Below are 19,327 nucleotides of genomic sequence, written 5' to 3' on the forward strand. Positions count from 1 at the left end.
CTGTGACTTTCTTGTTGGTCATGACAAAATAATAACCTGATGGACTGAGGATAATGTATGTAATGTTAGGTGTGTTATGATAATGTTCAGATAAATGCGAATATAGGACTGGGTAACATTTTGTGATAAATTCTAAGGCAGTCAGCTCTTAAACACTTTTTGTGATTTGCACACCTTCAGTAGCAGGATGAGACCTTCATTTGGGTTTTGACACCTGGATCTATTGAGGATCTTAATCCTAGCTCACACCAACTAGAAGTTGGTGATATCCATATTATGTAGGTCACTCTGAAAGTAAATCCTCCTATTTGTTTCCTTGGAAACTACAACAGATACAAAGAGCTCAATAACGCTGTTTAGATCTTTTAAATATGTGCTTGTGTAGATGGATAGTGTTTAGAGCTCTCTAAGTTGTAGCTTTCTTTTTGTTAAGAAACAGTGAAAATTACCTTTGTTCTTCAGATCGGCAAGAAACATTTATTGGAAGTTAATTGATCTGTGGTGCATAGAGTACAGGAATTGTTTTCTTTCTTTACAGTTTTGCAAGCAATTGTCTGATAATCCTTAATAATTCAATGTTTGGTTTTTATTTATTCTAGCATTTAGAGTAGGTTTTAAAACTAAGTCCATATCTAGTTAAAATTTATGGCTACTTACTTGCCATTACTGGACAGACTCAGGATGGCTAGCATACACTTATGAAACTGGTTTGGAGGCTCTGGTAAACGTTAGCGAGGATATCGTGGAATGCTGTTTTTTCAGGTTACATGTGTTGGATTCATGTGGTGTATCCCATTATAATCTGCTTGGGTTACACTGGGAAATAAACTGATCACATTCCTCTGTATGTGTCCTCTGTGAGCCTGCTCCTCTTAGTGGAAAGTGAAAGCCCTGGGAATTGAAGTTGGATAAATGGCTAGATGCCTGTACAGACTGTAGCAGATCCTCTGCTGGCAAGGAGAATATTTATGTTGGAAGCCAGTATCTTAAAACTGCTGTCTAGTTATTTAATTTCTTCCAGAAATAAAAACATTGTAAAATTATTTAATACAATTTCACATTAATATATCGTCATCTGAAAAAAAAAAGGAATCCTCTGGGGATATTTTAGCAGATGTCATTGATATTTTATTGAAGCTGGATCAATGGGATTGTTTTCCTTTGTGGAAGACAATTGTGTGATTTGTCATCAGTGAGCTGTTACCATTAAACATTGGAGGAGGAAATTGTTTAAGGTCGTGGGTCAGTCCTGTCTGAATTTTCAATCCAGAGGGGTTAGTTTTCTTGGTGCCAACATTCTGAAGTTAGTTAAGAGATGTGAACAGACAGGGTTTGCTTCTCAAAACAAGAGAGGAGCAGGAGACCAAAAAAAAAAAACAAAACCAAAAACAAAACAAACAAACAAACAAAAACAGAACTCCAGTCAGTAAGTATTTTAGTTCCTATGTGAGTTTTAGGAAAGTGCAGCTTTATAGTGAGCTGCAGTTTACCTCGGTGGGTGGCTCCCTTCTCTCTCTTAGTATTAGAAGAGATTCAGGTAGAATAAGCTGATGAGAACTTGTTCTTTTGATAGATCTATAGGAGAGGTCTTTCAAAACAACCGTCTCTGTAAGCTTGGAACACTAGAATGGCCTTCCCTCCTTGCCAGTGACCATGCTGTTGTGGTGACCCACACTCTTCCTACCCTAGGAAAGTTCAGGGAGTGGCTGATGGTCCCTCAAGCCCCATCCCTTTTTTTTTTTTTTTTTTTTTCTCTTTATGTGTGAGTAGGACTAGCTCTCCTCATGTATGGCAGCTGGGGAGGAGCAATATTCCTCTTCAGAGTGACCCGATACATCAAAATGAGATATTCTTTGGAAACAGTGTTCTTGCATTGCTTTTGTGACTTTTCTGGCTGTTGGGAGGGACTTACGTCAGGACTCTCTTAAGCTTTGGAAATCATCTGTAGGGCATTTCCTTCTTTAATTTACTTTGTTGTTGTTATAGTAGTAATTACCTTCTGCAGTAGCTGTTTTTCTTATTGCTTTCTGCTGTCCATTACCAGAACTGGGACACACGTTAAGTGAAGCTGAAATTGATGATAGTTACGATCTCTCTCCTTACTGTCTCTTTTTACTTAATTTTCTGTAGACCTTGATATATGCTCTGCACTATATGGAATAACCTTGACTGTAGAAGCTAAATTTTCACTACGCTAGATCTTGCTCCACCAGGGTATCTGTGCTTGCTTACATGCAGAGAATACTTAATAAAGTTAGTTGATGTAGTAGGAATAGTATTTCCATTTCACTGAACATGGCATAAAGATTTACTTTCATAAAGTTATTACAAATTAGAAACCGTGCTTTTGTTTGTCTAGGAAAGAGAAGTATTTCTTGTTCATAGTTATTACTCCATGACACAATTCTGTGTCTTGCATGAAACAGCTCTTTACTCACCTCAGTCATATGGGGGTACTGACTGATTCTGGTGGGGTGTGGTTAAGGTGTTGTGATGGGATTCATCCACCTGTCTTTAACCACCCACAAGGCATGATTGTCTATGCTCCTTCTGTAGCTGAAGAAAAGAATGGAGGGAAAGAGGGGAGTGTTCATCCAGGGCTACTGGCTACTGTAGTTGATATAAGAGCAGATGCCTAATAGAGATGCTGCTGACTCTATTGACTATCCAAGGAGCGTGGACAACAAGTGTAAACTAGGCACTTCATCTATAGATGGCTATAGCTAGCTGCAATGAGTTTATCAAACCTGCAGCTTACAAATCAGGATACCTCAAGCATTACAGAACTATCAGGCTATCTAGTCACAAAAGATAACTTTGAATTCAGTGTGCATGGAATATGAATCACCATTGCGCATATGTGCATTTTGCTTTTGGTTGGTGGAGTTTATTATATAAAAATGGCCAAGTGTATATATTTTTTAAAGTTTGAATAGTGCAAAGCAGCACCCAGGCCAGACAAAATAATGACTAAAACCTCAGTAGATCAGTTCTGATGAAATCTTTTAAGAAAATAAAACAACTGCCAGGAAGGACTTGTGTTTTCAATATGCAATTATAACTCCACATGGAAAAACAGCAATTTTGTTCCCTGGTTATTGCATAACAGCAGACGTGTGGTAACTGTATCTGTGCATTGTATGTATACCTCCAGGGTGATGGGTAATCTTGCAGAGAACAGTATAAGCATCATTCCCTTTATTATTTTCCATATATCAGCCCTCTGTAAGCTCACTCCTCGATGAGAAGAACTTAGACATACGGAAAACCCCTTCCTCTACCAAGAGAATAAAGAACGCTGCAGCAAAAGAAAATACATTTGCAAAAATTGTATTACTACTTCTCACAGAATATGTCTTAAAAACTAGAGAGCAGCTAGGAAAGTGTAGTGTGGGAAGGAATTATATACTTACCTACAATGTGAAGTTTTAACCAGCATGCTGCAGTTTGTAACAGTGTAAAAGCACTGCGGTGTAGATGGGGGAGAGTTCATGTTGTTTCAATGAATGAGAGCTCTGAGATTGCCAGAGAGCTTTTTTAAAATTCTCTTAGAAGATGCTTCAAGAGTGAAAGATATGAGAGAGGGAGAATGAAAAAAGCTTTAATTTCTTATTATTGCTTCTCTCTGAAATATTTTTAATGAGTCTGTATGAGAGACTTACTGATGGCATTTAACAAATAAGGTGTTGAACCCTGCCAAACAACCAGTAAGACTTGTTCAGGATGCCTCTGTCTCCAAATAGTGTTGCTGTTATGGATCTTGAGTCAATTGGGCCAGACAAGAAAGCGTGGTCCTATACATTTTCCTGTTGCATGCTGGTCTGTGTTTGTGCTCTTTGCAATGGTATTTTTAGGGCAGTTTGCAACAAGAAATGCATAAGGCTTGATGTCCATTCAAAAGAGAAGTGTTCTGGTTGATTGCTCTAAATAGCTACTTCTTATGGTGTGGATGGATTCTTATATTTTGCCATGATTAACTGTTGTACTGGATAATTGCTGAATCTATCAGGAGAGGGGCAAGGGAAAGCAGCAACAGCCCTGAAGAGATTGGGAAGCCAGGGAATGAGGTGGGAATAATCTAAAGCTATCCAAAACAATTTCAGTTTTCGTAGCAATAGGACAGAGTTGAGCTCAAGACTCTATTCTCATGTGAATTGCATCTGCATCTGAAACAGAGATGTCCATGGGTGACTTGTGTTTCACCTCCTGGCTCTCCAATGGGAAGCTCTCTCTCTTTGACTGTGCATGCCCTTTTTCTGCATAGATCAGGCTAAGAGTTGTTAGGAAAACACAGAACCTTCTTGTTTTTGTCATTTTTAACTCGACTGTACTTTGTGACTGGAGCAATCAATCCTTTGCTTCAAATACTGATGGGAAGGAATATGCTCTGACTTTATTTTACAGGCGTAGTAGATGTGGCCCAATGAGGGTGACGTGACTTCTCTGTTTCAACAGGCTCCAGTCTCACATTACACTTCTTCCTAGCTCTGTCCTTCATTAGCGATGTGAAGTGTGTTTCTCTGGGTTAGGTGATGGAGCCAAGTACTTTACAGCAGTAACCAGAGCAGTTTCTGTCAGGTGTCAATATACCGAAGGGAAGAAGTCATGTACGCTGTGTGTCAATATGACACTTCTCTAAAGCCTTTTTCAGTGCAGCCTGTCTTTCTGAAAAGAGGTCTTTGGCAAGTGTTATTTTTCAGATCTGAAGAGAAAAAATGAAACCACTTTCTGAACAGTGATGTGACCAGCTTCAGTGTAGTAAACGGACTTGTTTTACAAGGACCAAAAGCAGTGACAGTTTGACTGCAGCAACAGCTTTCTTTTCAGAATTTTGAAAAGCAGTCTGCGTGTGGACTACAATATTAAGCTATCTGTAATTAAAAACTTAACAGGCTTAAAGCACTGTTTCTAGCCTTAGAAAAATGCCGAGGTCTTATGATAACAAAGTGTACTTTAAACTTCTTATATTGGAAGACTCTCATATCAGTAATGTTGGTGTTTTTTAGTGTATTTTTTTAATGTGTACTTTCCCCACTTAGTGGAATCTAATATTGAAAAGGCTATTTTTTGAGTTGGATAACTGTCAGCACAAAACATTCCTTTGTGGGTTTTTTGTCTCTTTTTTTTTTTTTATTGCAAAATAAGTTGCATAAGTAGTACAGCAGCACAGTGTAGTATTTACTCCAAAACTGAGAGGCAATCCTAAAGACTTTTGATTTTTATGTATATATTTTTTATTATAGGTAGCTCAATTGTCTTGGCTTGAAAAGAAAGTAGCTACTGCTCTCTTTGGGACTCCACCAACTTCAACAGTAGAAGAAGCATTACAGAATTTTCTTAAGGTAGGTCCTACCCAAGGGTTTTCCTTGACTGTTTACCAGCTGCTATACGTGGCTGCAGTCAAGAAGTCTGCTGAAGAGATTATGTTCTGTAGCTGTAAATCTAGGGATCTCCTAAATGCCACAAAGCTCTACAATAAAATGTTTTTTTCTTCTCTATTTCAAGAATAGTTTGCAGATGAATGAATAGCACCTTTCTTCTCTTCCTTTCATTCTGCAGAAATCTTCAGTGACTTGCCATGTTAATAGTTATTCAATTTAAAGTGAAATAAATACAGATTCGTTATGTATTATATGTATATGTATTAGTTATGTATGTATAACTATAATGATTATTTGACCGCTTTCACAAGAGAGTTAACATAGGCAAGGAAAACTTTGACATTGTGACGCTTCCATTTTTCTTGTCTGAAGCTCTTTGAATTTCATTAGAAGCCTTTCTTGTTTCTGGAGGTGAAGTGGATGCTGAGGAAAGACCTTTACAATGAAGCAGAATAGAATTCTCTGTCACATAAGTTCTTGTTCCTGGACATTCTGGTTGAGTATGCAGTTATTAGAAAACAAACCATGCAAAAAAAATGAAGCTATCTTTCAGTGTCTTTTATAGAAATATTTCTACTTCTAGCACTGAAAAATACAAGATTTTCACTTGGCTGAATTCAAAGCATAGACTTCATCATTACAATTACTTTCAGACAGTTTCCCAAAGGAATTGGATAAGTTTATTTCTCTCACTATCAAAACTATTTATTTTCTGTATTTATAGTCTATATAAAGATTGAATGACTTTCTGAATTTTGGAGAATACAATACGTTGCCATCTTCCCAGTGTATAGGTTTTATCTGCAAGGTTAAAATTCAGAGGTGTTAGTAGTAATTTAAAATATTCACTTCAGCTTCGGGGCATTTTGTAGAGGGCTGCAGAGTATCTGTGATTTTAAGTCAACTTCTGCAACAAAAATTAATTTGCCTTCTGAAAGACAATTGTACCTTTTTCAATTATTTGATAATATACAGTTCTAGTGATGGCAGCATTGCTTTGGTTCAAGAATTGCAGCTGCAGTACATTTTACTGATCTAATTTTTCTCTCCCAAAAGCTATTTGTTGATTAACACTGTTTCTTGATTAGTAAATAATTGGTAATATTTGTACTCGTCAATTGAAGTTTTATATCCTTGACATGTTTTATAAGGAAGATGACCTTGAATTTTTCAAACTGCCTGAATTTTTTAGAAGATAATAATCTGAAAAGAAGGGTGAACCCATAGCTGGAAAATATGAATATGTGAAAGAGAAACAGTTATCACATTGATGAATACATTTCAGTATCCTTTACTCAACATGCGAATGGTTGGTTGCATATTTCTTTGATGAGAAAATAAATATTAATAATTTAGAGAGGGAAGTCTCTTCCAGCCTATCATGGGAGTTAAGAAATCCAATAGATGTTCTGTAGAATGAGCTGGTATCTGTACTAAGCACTTGGTGAGAGAGGAAGCCAAAAAGTACAGAACGTTTCAGTGTATTCCATGTCAGCAGCTTGTGTGCCTGGTTTAGAGTCTGTTTTCTTGTTTGTTTGTTTGTTTTCTTATTGGAAGTGCTAAACATTGTGGTGCACACAATAAGGATGATTCAGTCTGTTTGAGGAAGCTCATTGTTTTACAGAAAATGTTATGCGGACCAGGTATATCTCCTCATATGCTTTTTATGTCTTTGTTTTGTTTCCTGTTTTTTCTCCTTTAGGCAGAAGAAATGCATCCAGGATATTCCAAATGCAATTACGTGTATTTGGCAAAGGTAACCAAGTACTCCTAAGAATAATGATTGGTAGACTCTGATATTATTACAGTGGTATGATTGGAAACAAAATGTTTTTTCTTCTCAGTGCTATAAAGATCTTGGCCAGAAAACCAATGCACTGAAGTACTGTGATTCTGCACTGTCAGTTATCCCAGTTACTAATGAGGTGGGTACTAAGACCGATAACTGTTCTCTTGTGACCGTTGTCTGCTTTGGCACCCATTATTACTCTGTCAGTAATAACATAATGTTTCACTTCTTCATCTAAACACATTATTTTCCTTTTTCCTGCACTCTAGGTTGGCTTATTGCATTTGTTTGTGGCCACTGCATAGAAAAAAAATCTTTGAGCAGTTGTCAGGGACTAGTTTGTGTCAGAGGCTGTCAGAAATTAAGTTGCACTCTTTGTAATTCAACCCATTTCATTGGACTATATTAAGCATAAGCAGTTGTGCACATCGCTGTTGTGAAATTTTGTCTCAGACCTATTTTTTCTTAATTGAAAGTACTTGGGATTTTTATCTCAAGTGCTCGTTCTGCTCCTGCCTGAAAGTCTCTAATTTGTGATCCTTGTCAAGGCCTCCAGGGTGCTGCATGTTGCTAGCTATCGCAGAGGTGGATTAATTGTTTCAAGCTCGTCTTTGTCTTCAACCGCAGTGTGGTTAAAGAGACACAGTTCTTTCAGTTACATCTGATAGAACATAGTTGATTAGATTTTTTATTAGACTAGTTTTAGAACCATTAGAGTATTTTAGTATGTGGATGCAAGAATTCTAGAGATATTTGTGAGATTTTCAAGTGATCTAATTTCTCAAATGTAAACCAAGTAATGGCAAGAATGTTCACTCTCGCTATCTCACCTCATGTAGAAGCAAGTTCCATAATTACTGGCCTATGACTGAAAACGTCTAACCATCCTAGAGCATGACAAGTTCAAACTTGAGCTTTTTCAGCCTAAGGGACTCCATCTGAGCACAGCAGGTGTGGTAGGGAGAGAGAGAGAGGTGATTCCAAAGACAAAATGGCCCTATCCCATTTAATTCTTTGAAGTTAAGGAAAAAGACAATTAAATATCTTTGTAATTTGATCGACAACTAATGCTGGATGTGGAGCACTAACATGTTTATGTTAGAAGTTCTCACTCAGAAGAAAGACCACTACATGCCTCACCAGCAGCTGCTCCTGTGTGGCCTTTATTTTTAGTCCGAATTAGAGTATGTGTCAATCATAAATTGAGCATTCATTGCTTAAGTTCGATGTTTCTTTTCAGTGTTTCTTTTAGTTTGCCCTGATACAGATATGACATAATATCTTAACTCTGCTTTATTCTTTACTTATTGTTTAAATGTGCCTTCAGGTTGCCTGTTTTGAGGAAATGAAGGAAAGACTCCTATACGTTATCCATTATTTTGTACCTTAACTCCTACATACAATGTAGGACAAGTGGTGTAGGCGTGCAGCTGAAATTGCTTGAACTCAGCCTGTTTTATATATTTCTGGTTTGGCTCTTCTTGTGATTTTTTTTTTCCTGTATTCAACCTACTACATACCAGATCTTATTGCAATGAACTAGCTAGCCGATAAAATTGCAAAAAAAGCATGCATAACACAAAAATTTCTGGTTAAAAGTTGTTCAACATATTCATAGAGACTCCTTGAAAAAGTGTAGAGATAACATAGCATGAGATTCATCTTTGATAACAACAGCTGGAGAAAATTTTGATGTCGAGTCACAGGAAGTTGCTGAGGCTCCCCATACACTCAGTGGAGAAAGAGAGAGGCAGAGAGAGACTGAGTGCGTCTAAGATACATATCTGGTACCTGACTACATAGTTAATGCGAGGTGAGTCCTGCCTCTGAAGGCCAGTGTCATCAGTCATCAGGTGAGCTCAGTGCAGCCCTCAGAGTTCTGTGCATCCTAGGCCACCTTTGGAGCTGGGGGTTAGCCCCTTCTAAAAGGAATGCTTCAGCATTTCTGAAGTGCTAGCAGTGTGTGTATGTGTATTCTGTCAAGCAGAGTGGTGGTGAAATTAGAGTTATATTGGTTTGTAAGCTGAAGAAAAAACTGCAAGGGGGTCACAAAAATCTTTTGTCCATCTGGAGAAGACGGTAAGACAAGTCCTCTTCTGTTTAGACTATTTCTGTAGATACCACAGATTTATCTGCTTTGGCTCATTCACATGTGGTGTGTTTTGAGTTAGATTTAGAAATAAAGTTCAGGAATACGCAGCATTGGAGCAAAAGTGTATAATTCTTCCTTTCTTTCCCCTAAATTGGTAATCACAAAGTAACACAAACCTCATGCTGAAAGTAATTGTGATAAAATGGAGATCTTGAACACAACCTCTGCTGTTGCTAGCTGTTACCTCAAGTCCCATCTGAATTAGAATATTACTTCTTATTTTGATTGTAGTGTTAGTGAAAAATTGTTACTAATTTTTGGGGAAAATGTGTCAGAACTGAAGTGGTTCAGGGCTTGGAGCTGTATGTGGGAATAACCTACACTCAGGTTAGTTTAAGGGAAGGAAGAAACCGTAACAAGACTGAAGAAACTGAATTGTCTACAGCCCTGTAAAAGATAGGATTCGTGGGCTAAAATAAAAAACAGCTCAGCAGCAGTCTGAGGATTTCTTTATGTTTGCCACAGCACAGGATCTCGTGGTTGTCAGCAGTATAGGATGATGTCACGATCATGCGAAACCCATCATTCCTAAGTGTAATCATAGTTTCTCATGTGGAGTTTTAAAACCTTTCTTTCTTCAGGCAGGGGAATTCCTTTATTGTTTCTAAATGTTGGCTTCTGCTGGGAAACATGTATATGTATAAAGGCATAAAAACAGTTGTAGACCATGAGACAAACTTGCTGGAAAGGTGCCACATTGAGGAAATGTGTAGTATTTCATGATAACAAATCACCCTACAGCATAACTATGAAAAAATAATAGTAGATAATGGTTTAATTTGTTAGTTCTTCTGAGCACCCACAGTTTCTGTTGACTTCAGTGGAAACTAGAGGTGCTCAGCATCAGTAAAATAGCCCATCACTCATTTTGACCCTGAAGTCAAATTCTCAGCTGGTCTGACTCAGGGTACTTCTTTGACACTTTGTCTAGGATTCATTCCGTGTAACATTTCAAGTTAAGCGAGATGATTTTTGTCTTGAATGTTGTATCACATCCAAATATCCCTTCTGTGAGTGTCTGTTCTACCACTTACAGAATATCATTTTAATTCAAGGGGTAGAGGGGCTTCCAAACTAATGAATCCTGTAAATCCTAGTATAAATGTGGCTTTGTTTGCTTTTTTTTTTTCATAGTCAATTTGGCATATTTTCAACCAATCGCTCCACAGATTTTTTTTTTCTTTTGAAAGGTAATACAGTAGATTTGGTGCAAATTAGGTCTGGAAAATGAAACTTGTGTTACGGTACTATGTTATAGACCTTTCTCCCTACACTCTGTACTCTAAACAGAAACCTCTGATGAATTGTGTGGTCCTTCCTTGGCCATAAATACTGTCATACTGTGGAGTGGTACTACATGGCTGGAGGTGCACGGGGACATTAAATTGTCCTGCTTTTCTCTGGTTACTGTCCAGGTGGATAACCCCAAGGTCCTGGGAAACATTCTCCCCTTCAGGAAAAGAGATCCTAATGGTTAGGGCTGCTGTGAGTTATTACAAAGTGGATAGCAGCTGCTCTGTTTATCTCATTGAACTTGTAATACCCTTACTGAGACTCGTTATATGTAAAGCATTCAGAGCTGTGTTGAGTGTGGCTACATAAAGGGCTGTTGAAACCAGATGTGGTGGACTACTGTGATGGAAAAAATGCCTTTTTTGAATTTTGGGGGGAAAATATAATTCAAATTTGAAAACAGGAACCTTCATCTTTCATTCAGAAAGATGAAATGAGTGTGTAGATGTGTGCGCTTGATCAAACACGTATTGCTTTTTACTTACAGGGAATAAAGTGATTTGTCAGAGCTAGATACATAGATGACATCAGTTTCTTTTTTATGACAAAAATTGCTTGGCGCTTTCAAGGGAGGACCTTGTAGAAAAATTATGTATAAATGCCAAATTATAAAGTATAAAAGTAAAGAAATTATTATTTTTTCTTAGGTCTGGAAGTGAGCATGAAGGTGAGAATGAACCCTGTGTGCTTTTAGGACCAGTAAGCTCACCACAGAGGTATTAACCTAAGCCTGGCAGAGAAAGAGATGTAGTGGATTGCTTCATTAAAAACTCGAAGTTCTGGTGTCTCCAACATTTTTTTTTTTAATGAATCTGCAAAGCATCAAGAAATTACGTTACAAGAAATTTAATTTTGGAAGAGCTGAAGAGAGAAATGCAGAAAGTGCAAAGCAACTCTTATTTGCACTGAGAGTTACTGAAAAGCTGTACTTAAAGTGCAGATAAAAGCTTTCCTGAAGCTGAGAATGTACTTTATAAAGATATTAGTGATTTTTTAAAAATCTTAATTTAAAAAAGAATCCCTCTTTCCCAGTGAAGGCAATTCAGAGTTAGAAGTAACAAGAAAGAGATTTAGATATTACAGAAATTCATCACTATGACATTCACTTCTTAAAGCTGGAGCATGGAAGGCATCGTAAGGGTTTTAGCACCATTGTTAGTGCAGCAGCTGATGGACAGCCGATGCCTCAACACATGGAGCATGTCTCCTCCACTGGCGATGCAGGGAGAGAGCGGGAGAAGGATTCGCGGAGGTGGATTCTTGGAGGCATTACAAGATGAAGAGGTGTGCAGTTTGTTTCCTGGTTTTGAGAAGTGGCCAAGGGAAGTCAAGCGTCCAGGTGCTTGAAGTATATTGTCTCCGAGCCAATAGAGAGGGTGGAGGGAGAGCCTCAACGGGTGTCCTTCTGAAAGGGCTGTAGGTCCCACAGTAGTGGGGCAGAAGCTGGAGAGAAAAGGGGGATGTCTTGGAGACCAAATGCTCCATGTTGAGTACAATAATAAAAGGAAACCAGAACTTGGGTGTAGCTTGGGCTTTTCAGTTGGAAAAAAATCTAGCATATTTCAATTTTGAATAACTTTTCAGCAGCAATCCTAGAACTAGCTAAACTATTCATTCCCAGTCAGCTGGGTGTGAAAGGGTGTTCTTCTGTCTGCTTGAAGTATAATCAGAACATGTTGAATTATCATCAGCCTCGTATTTTAAGGCTGTGCTTACCTTGACTTAAAAAGCCTTGAGAAGTTATGGTTCATCCCCAGAGGAAGATACTAAAAATACAAAAGAACATAAAGTGCTCTGACTTTTGATGTACAGCAGTCACACAGAAAGTTACAAGTGGATGATTGCATTGGTTTATTGTCCCCTTTATTTAAGGGGACAAACAGAATTTTGCAGTTGTGTGCTAATTAACACCTACGGCAGTAACAGCATTTGTGAGATTCTGTCAAGAAATTGAGAACGGATAGCATACACCTTTATATGATTTATATTGTCCACAAGAACTATGACTAATTAACAATCCTTGTGCATGTTTGAAAGTCTTTTCTTCTACAGTCCAGGATTTCTCCTGGAGCTGTGAAGGAATGATGCAGCTGTCCCCAAAAGCAGGAGTGGCTCTCAGCACCTCGTAGCTGTTACCACTTATCAGAGTACAGCTCTGGACCACCCTCACAGCCAAGCTCATTCAATATACCATGCAGCCACACTGACTTCAGTGAAACCCTACAAGACGCGTGTCAGCTTGGGATTTGGCACTGTTTGCTCACAATTATGTTGTAGTTGGCTGGAGTTACCATTTTGGCTGTGGTCATGGGGACATATCTGTTCTCTGTTGACAGTTGGGACTTTGTCAACAAGTGCACACATGTGTTGTGCCTGGGTTGAGAGCGTTCAGCACATAAGGGAATAATTAGCTGAGATGGAAGGTAAAATCATTATATTTTTCTCCCATGTCTAATTGCTATTTTATTTTTATATGCATATTTATAGGTATATGTCTGTGTCTATGCTTATTGGTAATTTCTTATAGCAGAAATTAATTGTAAAAATGTGGACTATGTCCAGTTAGGCCAGCATTCCCTTTTTCCCACCAGTTATTTCTTCTGTCTTGCTCTTGGTTTCCACTCCCTCTCTTCCCTTGTTCTGCCTCTAGCCTCCCAGGTCTCTTTTCCTATGCATATCCCCAATGAATGATGAAATAGAAAAGAAAGGCAACTAAGGAATAGGGGAAATACAGTCACTGACTCTGTAACTTGTGTAGCAGTTTGCAGAACATTTGAACTTGTGTTCAACTCTGAAAATGATATAAGTGTTTAATAAATGTTAACCTTGACAGTAGAAAATCAAGGTTGTAAAAGGGCTGTCTTCAGTGAGCACTGAACTAAGCCTCCAGGTGAAAGAATGGGACTGACGCAAATACATTGCATTCCTAATATGACTTGCACCTCTTTATCTCCCTGCTTCACTCTAGAGGGACTTAAAAGCCTAACTGTCTTTAAATGACATAAGAACAAATAAATGAAACCTGACTGTTTTTAGAAAGCTGCAGATTCAGAAATCAGTGAGGAGAAATGCTGTGCAAATATAGAACTTAGGACTTTGTTCCAATTAACTGTAAAGTCTGGGCATTAATGAAGTTTTCATCCCTAAGACTGAGACTGACACAAAGAACAGTGTTCTGGGATTGTCTTTTTTTCTAGTGTAATACAGCTCTTGGTCTGGAAGGACCCTATCCAAGTGTGACATAATAGTTCCCTTCACTGACTATTCTCAGCTTTGTTTTTTTAATGTCATTACTGATTTTTAAAATGTTTTTACCATCTGGGTTATTATTATTGACTGGAAGTCACTGGCTCAATTAACACAGTCCATTTAATAGTTTCTAACAATAATTCCTGTTTCTGATATAGTCTTGCCTAGAACTGGCAACCCAGAGGTATAAAGTTTTGCACATTTGCAGTTTCTTCTCCAACTAGTTTTTAGAACAATCGTGGTTCTGTTTTATTCTTTTTCTGAAGCCTTGAGGAAGATTCAGGAAAGATTGCCCAATGGTTTTGGTACCTTGCAACTCACTAAACCTCCTCCTTGCCCAATGCTGTCGTTTGTTTCTGAGGAGAGAGACAGTTATACACAGTTGATGGGAGGCAGAGTTTTTTTTTTAAATTATCATGCAAAGTGAGTAAATAAATCTATCAAGTCATGAAATGCTGAGCGCTATCCAGATATGAAAAAACTACATCTTTATTATTTTTGGCTTAGAAACGTGTGAAAAGAGGAGGACCAGATACAATGAAACCTTTATCTTTTTTTTTTTTTTTTTTGATAGCAGGGAAGAATATTTTTACATTGTTGCTTAATGGAGCTCAGAATAATTTTCATAAGCTGACTATGGTCAGTACAGAAATGAGTGTATCTTCTCTGAATTAATCAACAAATTGGTACAGATTTTGAGTTTTGCAGTTTGTAATGAAAGCCATGGGTTGGTGCTCCAGGCAGCCTGTAGGGACATGGAATTTAAGGGGTGCTGAATTCACTGTGACATTTCCTCTGTTAGAGTATTTTGGCAAGAGCTTACTGGCTTTGCAGTATGTGCCTTCTGAGGCCTCTGATAAATGATTAGGCAGATAGTTTAGCCTGCTGCTGCCAGTGGGAGCAAGGCAGTGACTCCAAGAGAAGCATCCAGCTAATGTATTAATGCCTTAATCCAGACCAATAATATAATGTAGTTTGACATGTCTGGCATATGGTTTCTATCATCTCAATATTCTTCTCTGTTCCTCCATGACATTACGGACAACTAACCAAAATAAAGAGAAGCAGGAATTTCTTCACCCGTAAAATGTATTTCAAAATGTCCTATATTTTGTTCCAACTTTTTGGTTGATTAGATAATGAAGTGATCCTGAAATTCAGTGATTACTTCAATGTCTGCAGTATTTTCTTTCAGAATTGCCTGTGGCATTATCTGGGAAAGAAGTACAGGTCTCTGTCATTAGAAATACTTGCACGAACTTGGTGATGTTCATGTGCTTTTGCCTTTGTATCGCTAAATGCATGAGAGCGAGTATTAGGTGGTTGGACCCTTACCAGACTGTGGGTATGAGGGGCTGACTTTTTAGAATTTGGTATTGGTATTTAAACCAAAGTGCATTTTGCAAGTTTTGCAGCAGCAACCAAAACAAGTGGATTATATTCAGGAGACATTTCAACAATAAGTAGAATAATGGAGTTTTTTGTACTGCATGCACCTCTTTCCTCAGTGGTTTTATATGGAAATAGCCAAAATGTGCGTCACTGGCTAACCCTGAAAGAGTTTGTTGGGCCGGGCATGGTTTCATGCCGTGTGCAAACTGTACACATAAGCATTAGCCTAAAAGGAGCCATTCCCTTCTGTCCTAGGATTTATAGTATAGTATTGGCTCTGATCATAGCAGGTTACTTGCCTCTTGCTCCCTGTCTGGCTCCACTCTGCTGTGAGCCCACTAGCATAGGCAGAGACCACCAACTGTGGTATGGATGTTACTGAGTCTGCAGTGGTTATTACAGGTACGTATGGCTGTACGCTGAAACTGCAATCTTAACCTAGGTCATTAATTATATTTCCCTTTTTTTCTTTTTGTTTGTTAATTGGATATTAAATCATTTCCAGGTATTCCAGAAGTATCCTTGGATAAACTGCACACAATCGATTTGCAAGCTTATGTAAAGTGTAGGGCAAGACAGTACTTTATGCAAGGCATACCAATAAAAGTTATGGCCTAAGCTGAAAGATCACTGGTCTGCTGAGAAGGCTATTTGTGGCTAACGTTTAAGTGCTTTAACAGAGCTATAAAGGGAGGACTGCCATCTGGCTCTTGTTTTCACTCCATGCTTTATTTTTGCAATCACTGATAAATTAACTTTCTATGCTGTCTTGTACATTCTGTGGCTATTACAGTTGTGTGTTGTGTCTGTTGTTAGTGAAGAAATGTGGATAGGCACGTCTTAGCAAATCAAGGGATTTATCCTATCTAAATTGATGCATGATTGTCTGCTTCTTTCAGGACAAAGAGGCCCAGAAAGACTTAGAGGATTTACTTCTCACACTGAAGCTGTGATACTGTGCACTTTTTAACTCTTCATGCTGTGATAAAACTGAGAGTCTGTAGCGATTGGGGACTGCAGATGAATTCCAGCCGAGTCAGTGGGAATGGCCTTCAAGCATCTGGCAATTATGACATGAAAATGATGCATTCATTTTTGATTGATTATTTATCATCCTGTATTGAAGATTAATTTTAGATTGATGACACTGTGAGTTTGATTCTCTGAACAGTAAGTCCACTGCTGGCAATGGACGTAATGGGGATTAGAATGCAAAATGCGTAAATCTTACTCTGAAATATTAATTAACTAATATGTGATGCCAGCATAAAACTGCGTGCAGCCAAGTCAAAAGCAAAAATGTTTCTATAGTAAATTATATTTATATCAATTAATATATACACAGGTATGTACAAAAGGAAATCATGAATGTTTATGTTTACACGTTACTGTTTAATAATTAGAATCTTGCTAAAGAGAAAGCTGTTGCTTCCACAAAAATCTTTTTACTTTAAACCTACTGCTGGTTTTACATGGAAATGTGAAAACTTTGTAAATTAAATATTAAAGCTATATTTTATTTGCAACATCAGTTGGTACGATGTTAAAAATCAGACTGGTGAAATTCAGTGTTTCAGATAAGTCTATTACAGATGTGATATTTAATGGCTTTGTTACAAGATCTTCATCATGTTTGTGAATCCTGGATCTTTCTGTTTGAACAGCTGCCAAGTGTGGTGGTGTTAGTATATTTCCTTAAAACCTAGTTCAGTGTGTGACTGCCATTAACCTTTTATATCATCTGTTTAACATAACCTGTAAATAAAAATACATACTTTGAGTATGTAGGACAACAGTGTTTTCAATAAAATGTAGCAGGCAGGGAGAGAATTTCGTTCAGAAATGGACTGATCCAGAATTCACCCAACTGTGAAGAAAAATAAAGACCAACCTTCATTGGCTTTTAATTCAGAGTCTTAGACTGGATGTGGGAAGTTTATCTGGAAGAAGTATTTCTGTTAAAGGAAATGAAGGAAATAAAATTGAATAAGGACAGCTGCACAATCCCTTGACTTCTTTGATGTGTAAGATGATGTGGGCTATTTTATGGCTAAAGCAAGAAAGACTGATAAGGCACCAGTATATAGAACTAATAATTGGGCTGTTAGTTTAGGACAGTGACATTACCTTATAGTGATGTCCACAAACATCTAACAATTGGGCGAGTGCGAAGGAATGTATGTATATACATAAGACTGAAGCATCTTGTATTCAGAGTGAGCTCTAACTACTAGCAAGAGGGCAAAAGGTGCAGTAGAGTGGAAGAAGACAAAGATGTAAAGTTGTATTGAATTTAGCCTGAATCCTTGACAATGTATGAAGCACAGAGGTTTTGCAAGGTTTTCCTAAAACAGGGCTGTCCTTTTAAAAACTTTTCAATTAAAACTACGTTTTCCAAAATACAGGCATTCATGTGACAACTCAGAACCAATTCTGAAAGTTTAGAACTGGTTCTGAGCTGTCACTGTCAGCATCACGGTTTTTGTTATCCTGAGGATCCTCACAGATCACCATAATCGTGTTAGTTATTTTTACTGTTCATTGTAAGAGAAAATGTTTCCTGTACTTGTTTTTCAATCCTAGAGTTCTCCTTTTTTTTTTTTTTTCCACACAATTTCAGACTCTATCAAATAGTTCCTTCTGTGACTTAATAACTGACCTCTGAACAGAGAAGTTGCAAATGCAATATATCTTGATTTTCGCAAGGGGCATTTGATAAAGGCTGTATTTTAAGTTTTCATAGCCAAAGCAGGAAAAGTAGTCTAAGTGGATCTATTAGAGCAACTGGTGTTTAGACTTGTTGTTAGTCAGTCACTGTCACCCATGAGGATGCAGTAAATTGGGCCTTTACTTGTATAATCCAATCTATTTTTATATTTATAATATCAAATAATACAATAGATGCCTCATTTACAAGGAATAATTACTGATTAAGGCTAAACATGCGTTGAAGGAATAGATTAGTAGAAGAAGTTAGTTAAATTAATTGGAGAAATTAGGAGATGTAAATAGGAGTCATTTCACTTCTGGGGAATAGAAAGGCTGCGTTGATAGAGGAGATGTGATAAGTAGTGGTAGTTTTGTGGAAGAGGACGTGCAGATTCCAGTGAGTGGCAAGCTAGCTGTGGGTCAATAATGTCATGTTTTGATGAAAAAGCAGATTGCATCCTAGAGTGAATAAATAAGAGTTCCCCATTAAATTAACATGAAGTAACCTTTTCCTCTAATAAGGCCTAATGAGGTCAGAGATGCAACACTGTATCTAATTTTAGGCATCACAGTTCAAGGAGGCTAGGGGCTAATTGGAAAAAGTCCAGTGGAGATAGACAAGAAAGATGAGAGGGCTAGACAACATTGTCTTTTGTGTGAAAAATGAAAGAATTTGGTTTGTTTAGTCTGCAGGAGTGATGACCAAAGGAGTATTCACATTTGTAAAATGCTATTGAAGAAAGGGCAGTAAAAAAACCAACACCACCACGAAAACACAAAACTTGCTCTCCAAATAACCTGTTCGTATGACAAGATGTAATTGGCTACCGTTAGGTTAGGCATCTGGGGAAAAAAAAATCCTGATGGAAACTTTGGAAAGCCTTGCTGTATGTTCCCAGAGAACATTATAAAATCATCTACACAGTGGGATTGTGGCTGCACAGTGGCTCTGAATTTGGGTCCAGACTACCTATGAAACATTTGCCATTAAGTTTCAAGGCTTGAATGTGAAGATGTGCATTATAGCTGCCTTCAACCGTTTATTATACCTGTGGTTTTATCCCATGTTATTTTTAATGAAAATTCTGATTTTATAAAATAAATTACTTATTTTTCTATGCAGCCTCCTAAACTACAAACATTCTACTATTTTCCTTTTTACTCATTACTGATCTACATATAGAATCACAAGATGTCATCTGTGAAACAAAAGGATGGTTTTAATTTCTTGTTCTAAGTCTTTCAGAGTTTGTGGAAATATTCCTCACACAGGTAAGAAACTGCTGTTTTATACACGTGAGGTATTTTGTGCTTTTTTATAATTTCTGGTTACTGTACTTGAGCATTCTCAACTTCCTCATG

At 37.7% G+C, this 19,327-nt stretch overlaps 1 protein-coding gene across 1 annotated transcript in view; it reads left to right on the top strand.

Moving 5' to 3' along the window:
- Window positions 1-17,260, top strand: part of RMDN2 (regulator of microtubule dynamics 2) — a 44,823-nt gene extending 27,563 nt beyond the window's left edge. The window contains exons 8-11 of the mRNA XM_021391899.1: window positions 5,244-5,342; window positions 7,084-7,137; window positions 7,226-7,306; window positions 16,156-17,260. Coding sequence (XP_021247574.1) covers window positions 5,244-5,342; window positions 7,084-7,137; window positions 7,226-7,306; window positions 16,156-16,209 — 288 coding nt within the window. The 3' untranslated portion in view covers window positions 16,210-17,260. The remainder of the gene's footprint in view (window positions 1-5,243; window positions 5,343-7,083; window positions 7,138-7,225; window positions 7,307-16,155) is intronic.

The sequence above is a fragment of the Numida meleagris genome, chromosome 3 (assembly GCF_002078875.1).
Source record: "Numida meleagris isolate 19003 breed g44 Domestic line chromosome 3, NumMel1.0, whole genome shotgun sequence".
NCBI lineage: Eukaryota > Metazoa > Chordata > Aves > Galliformes > Numididae > Numida > Numida meleagris.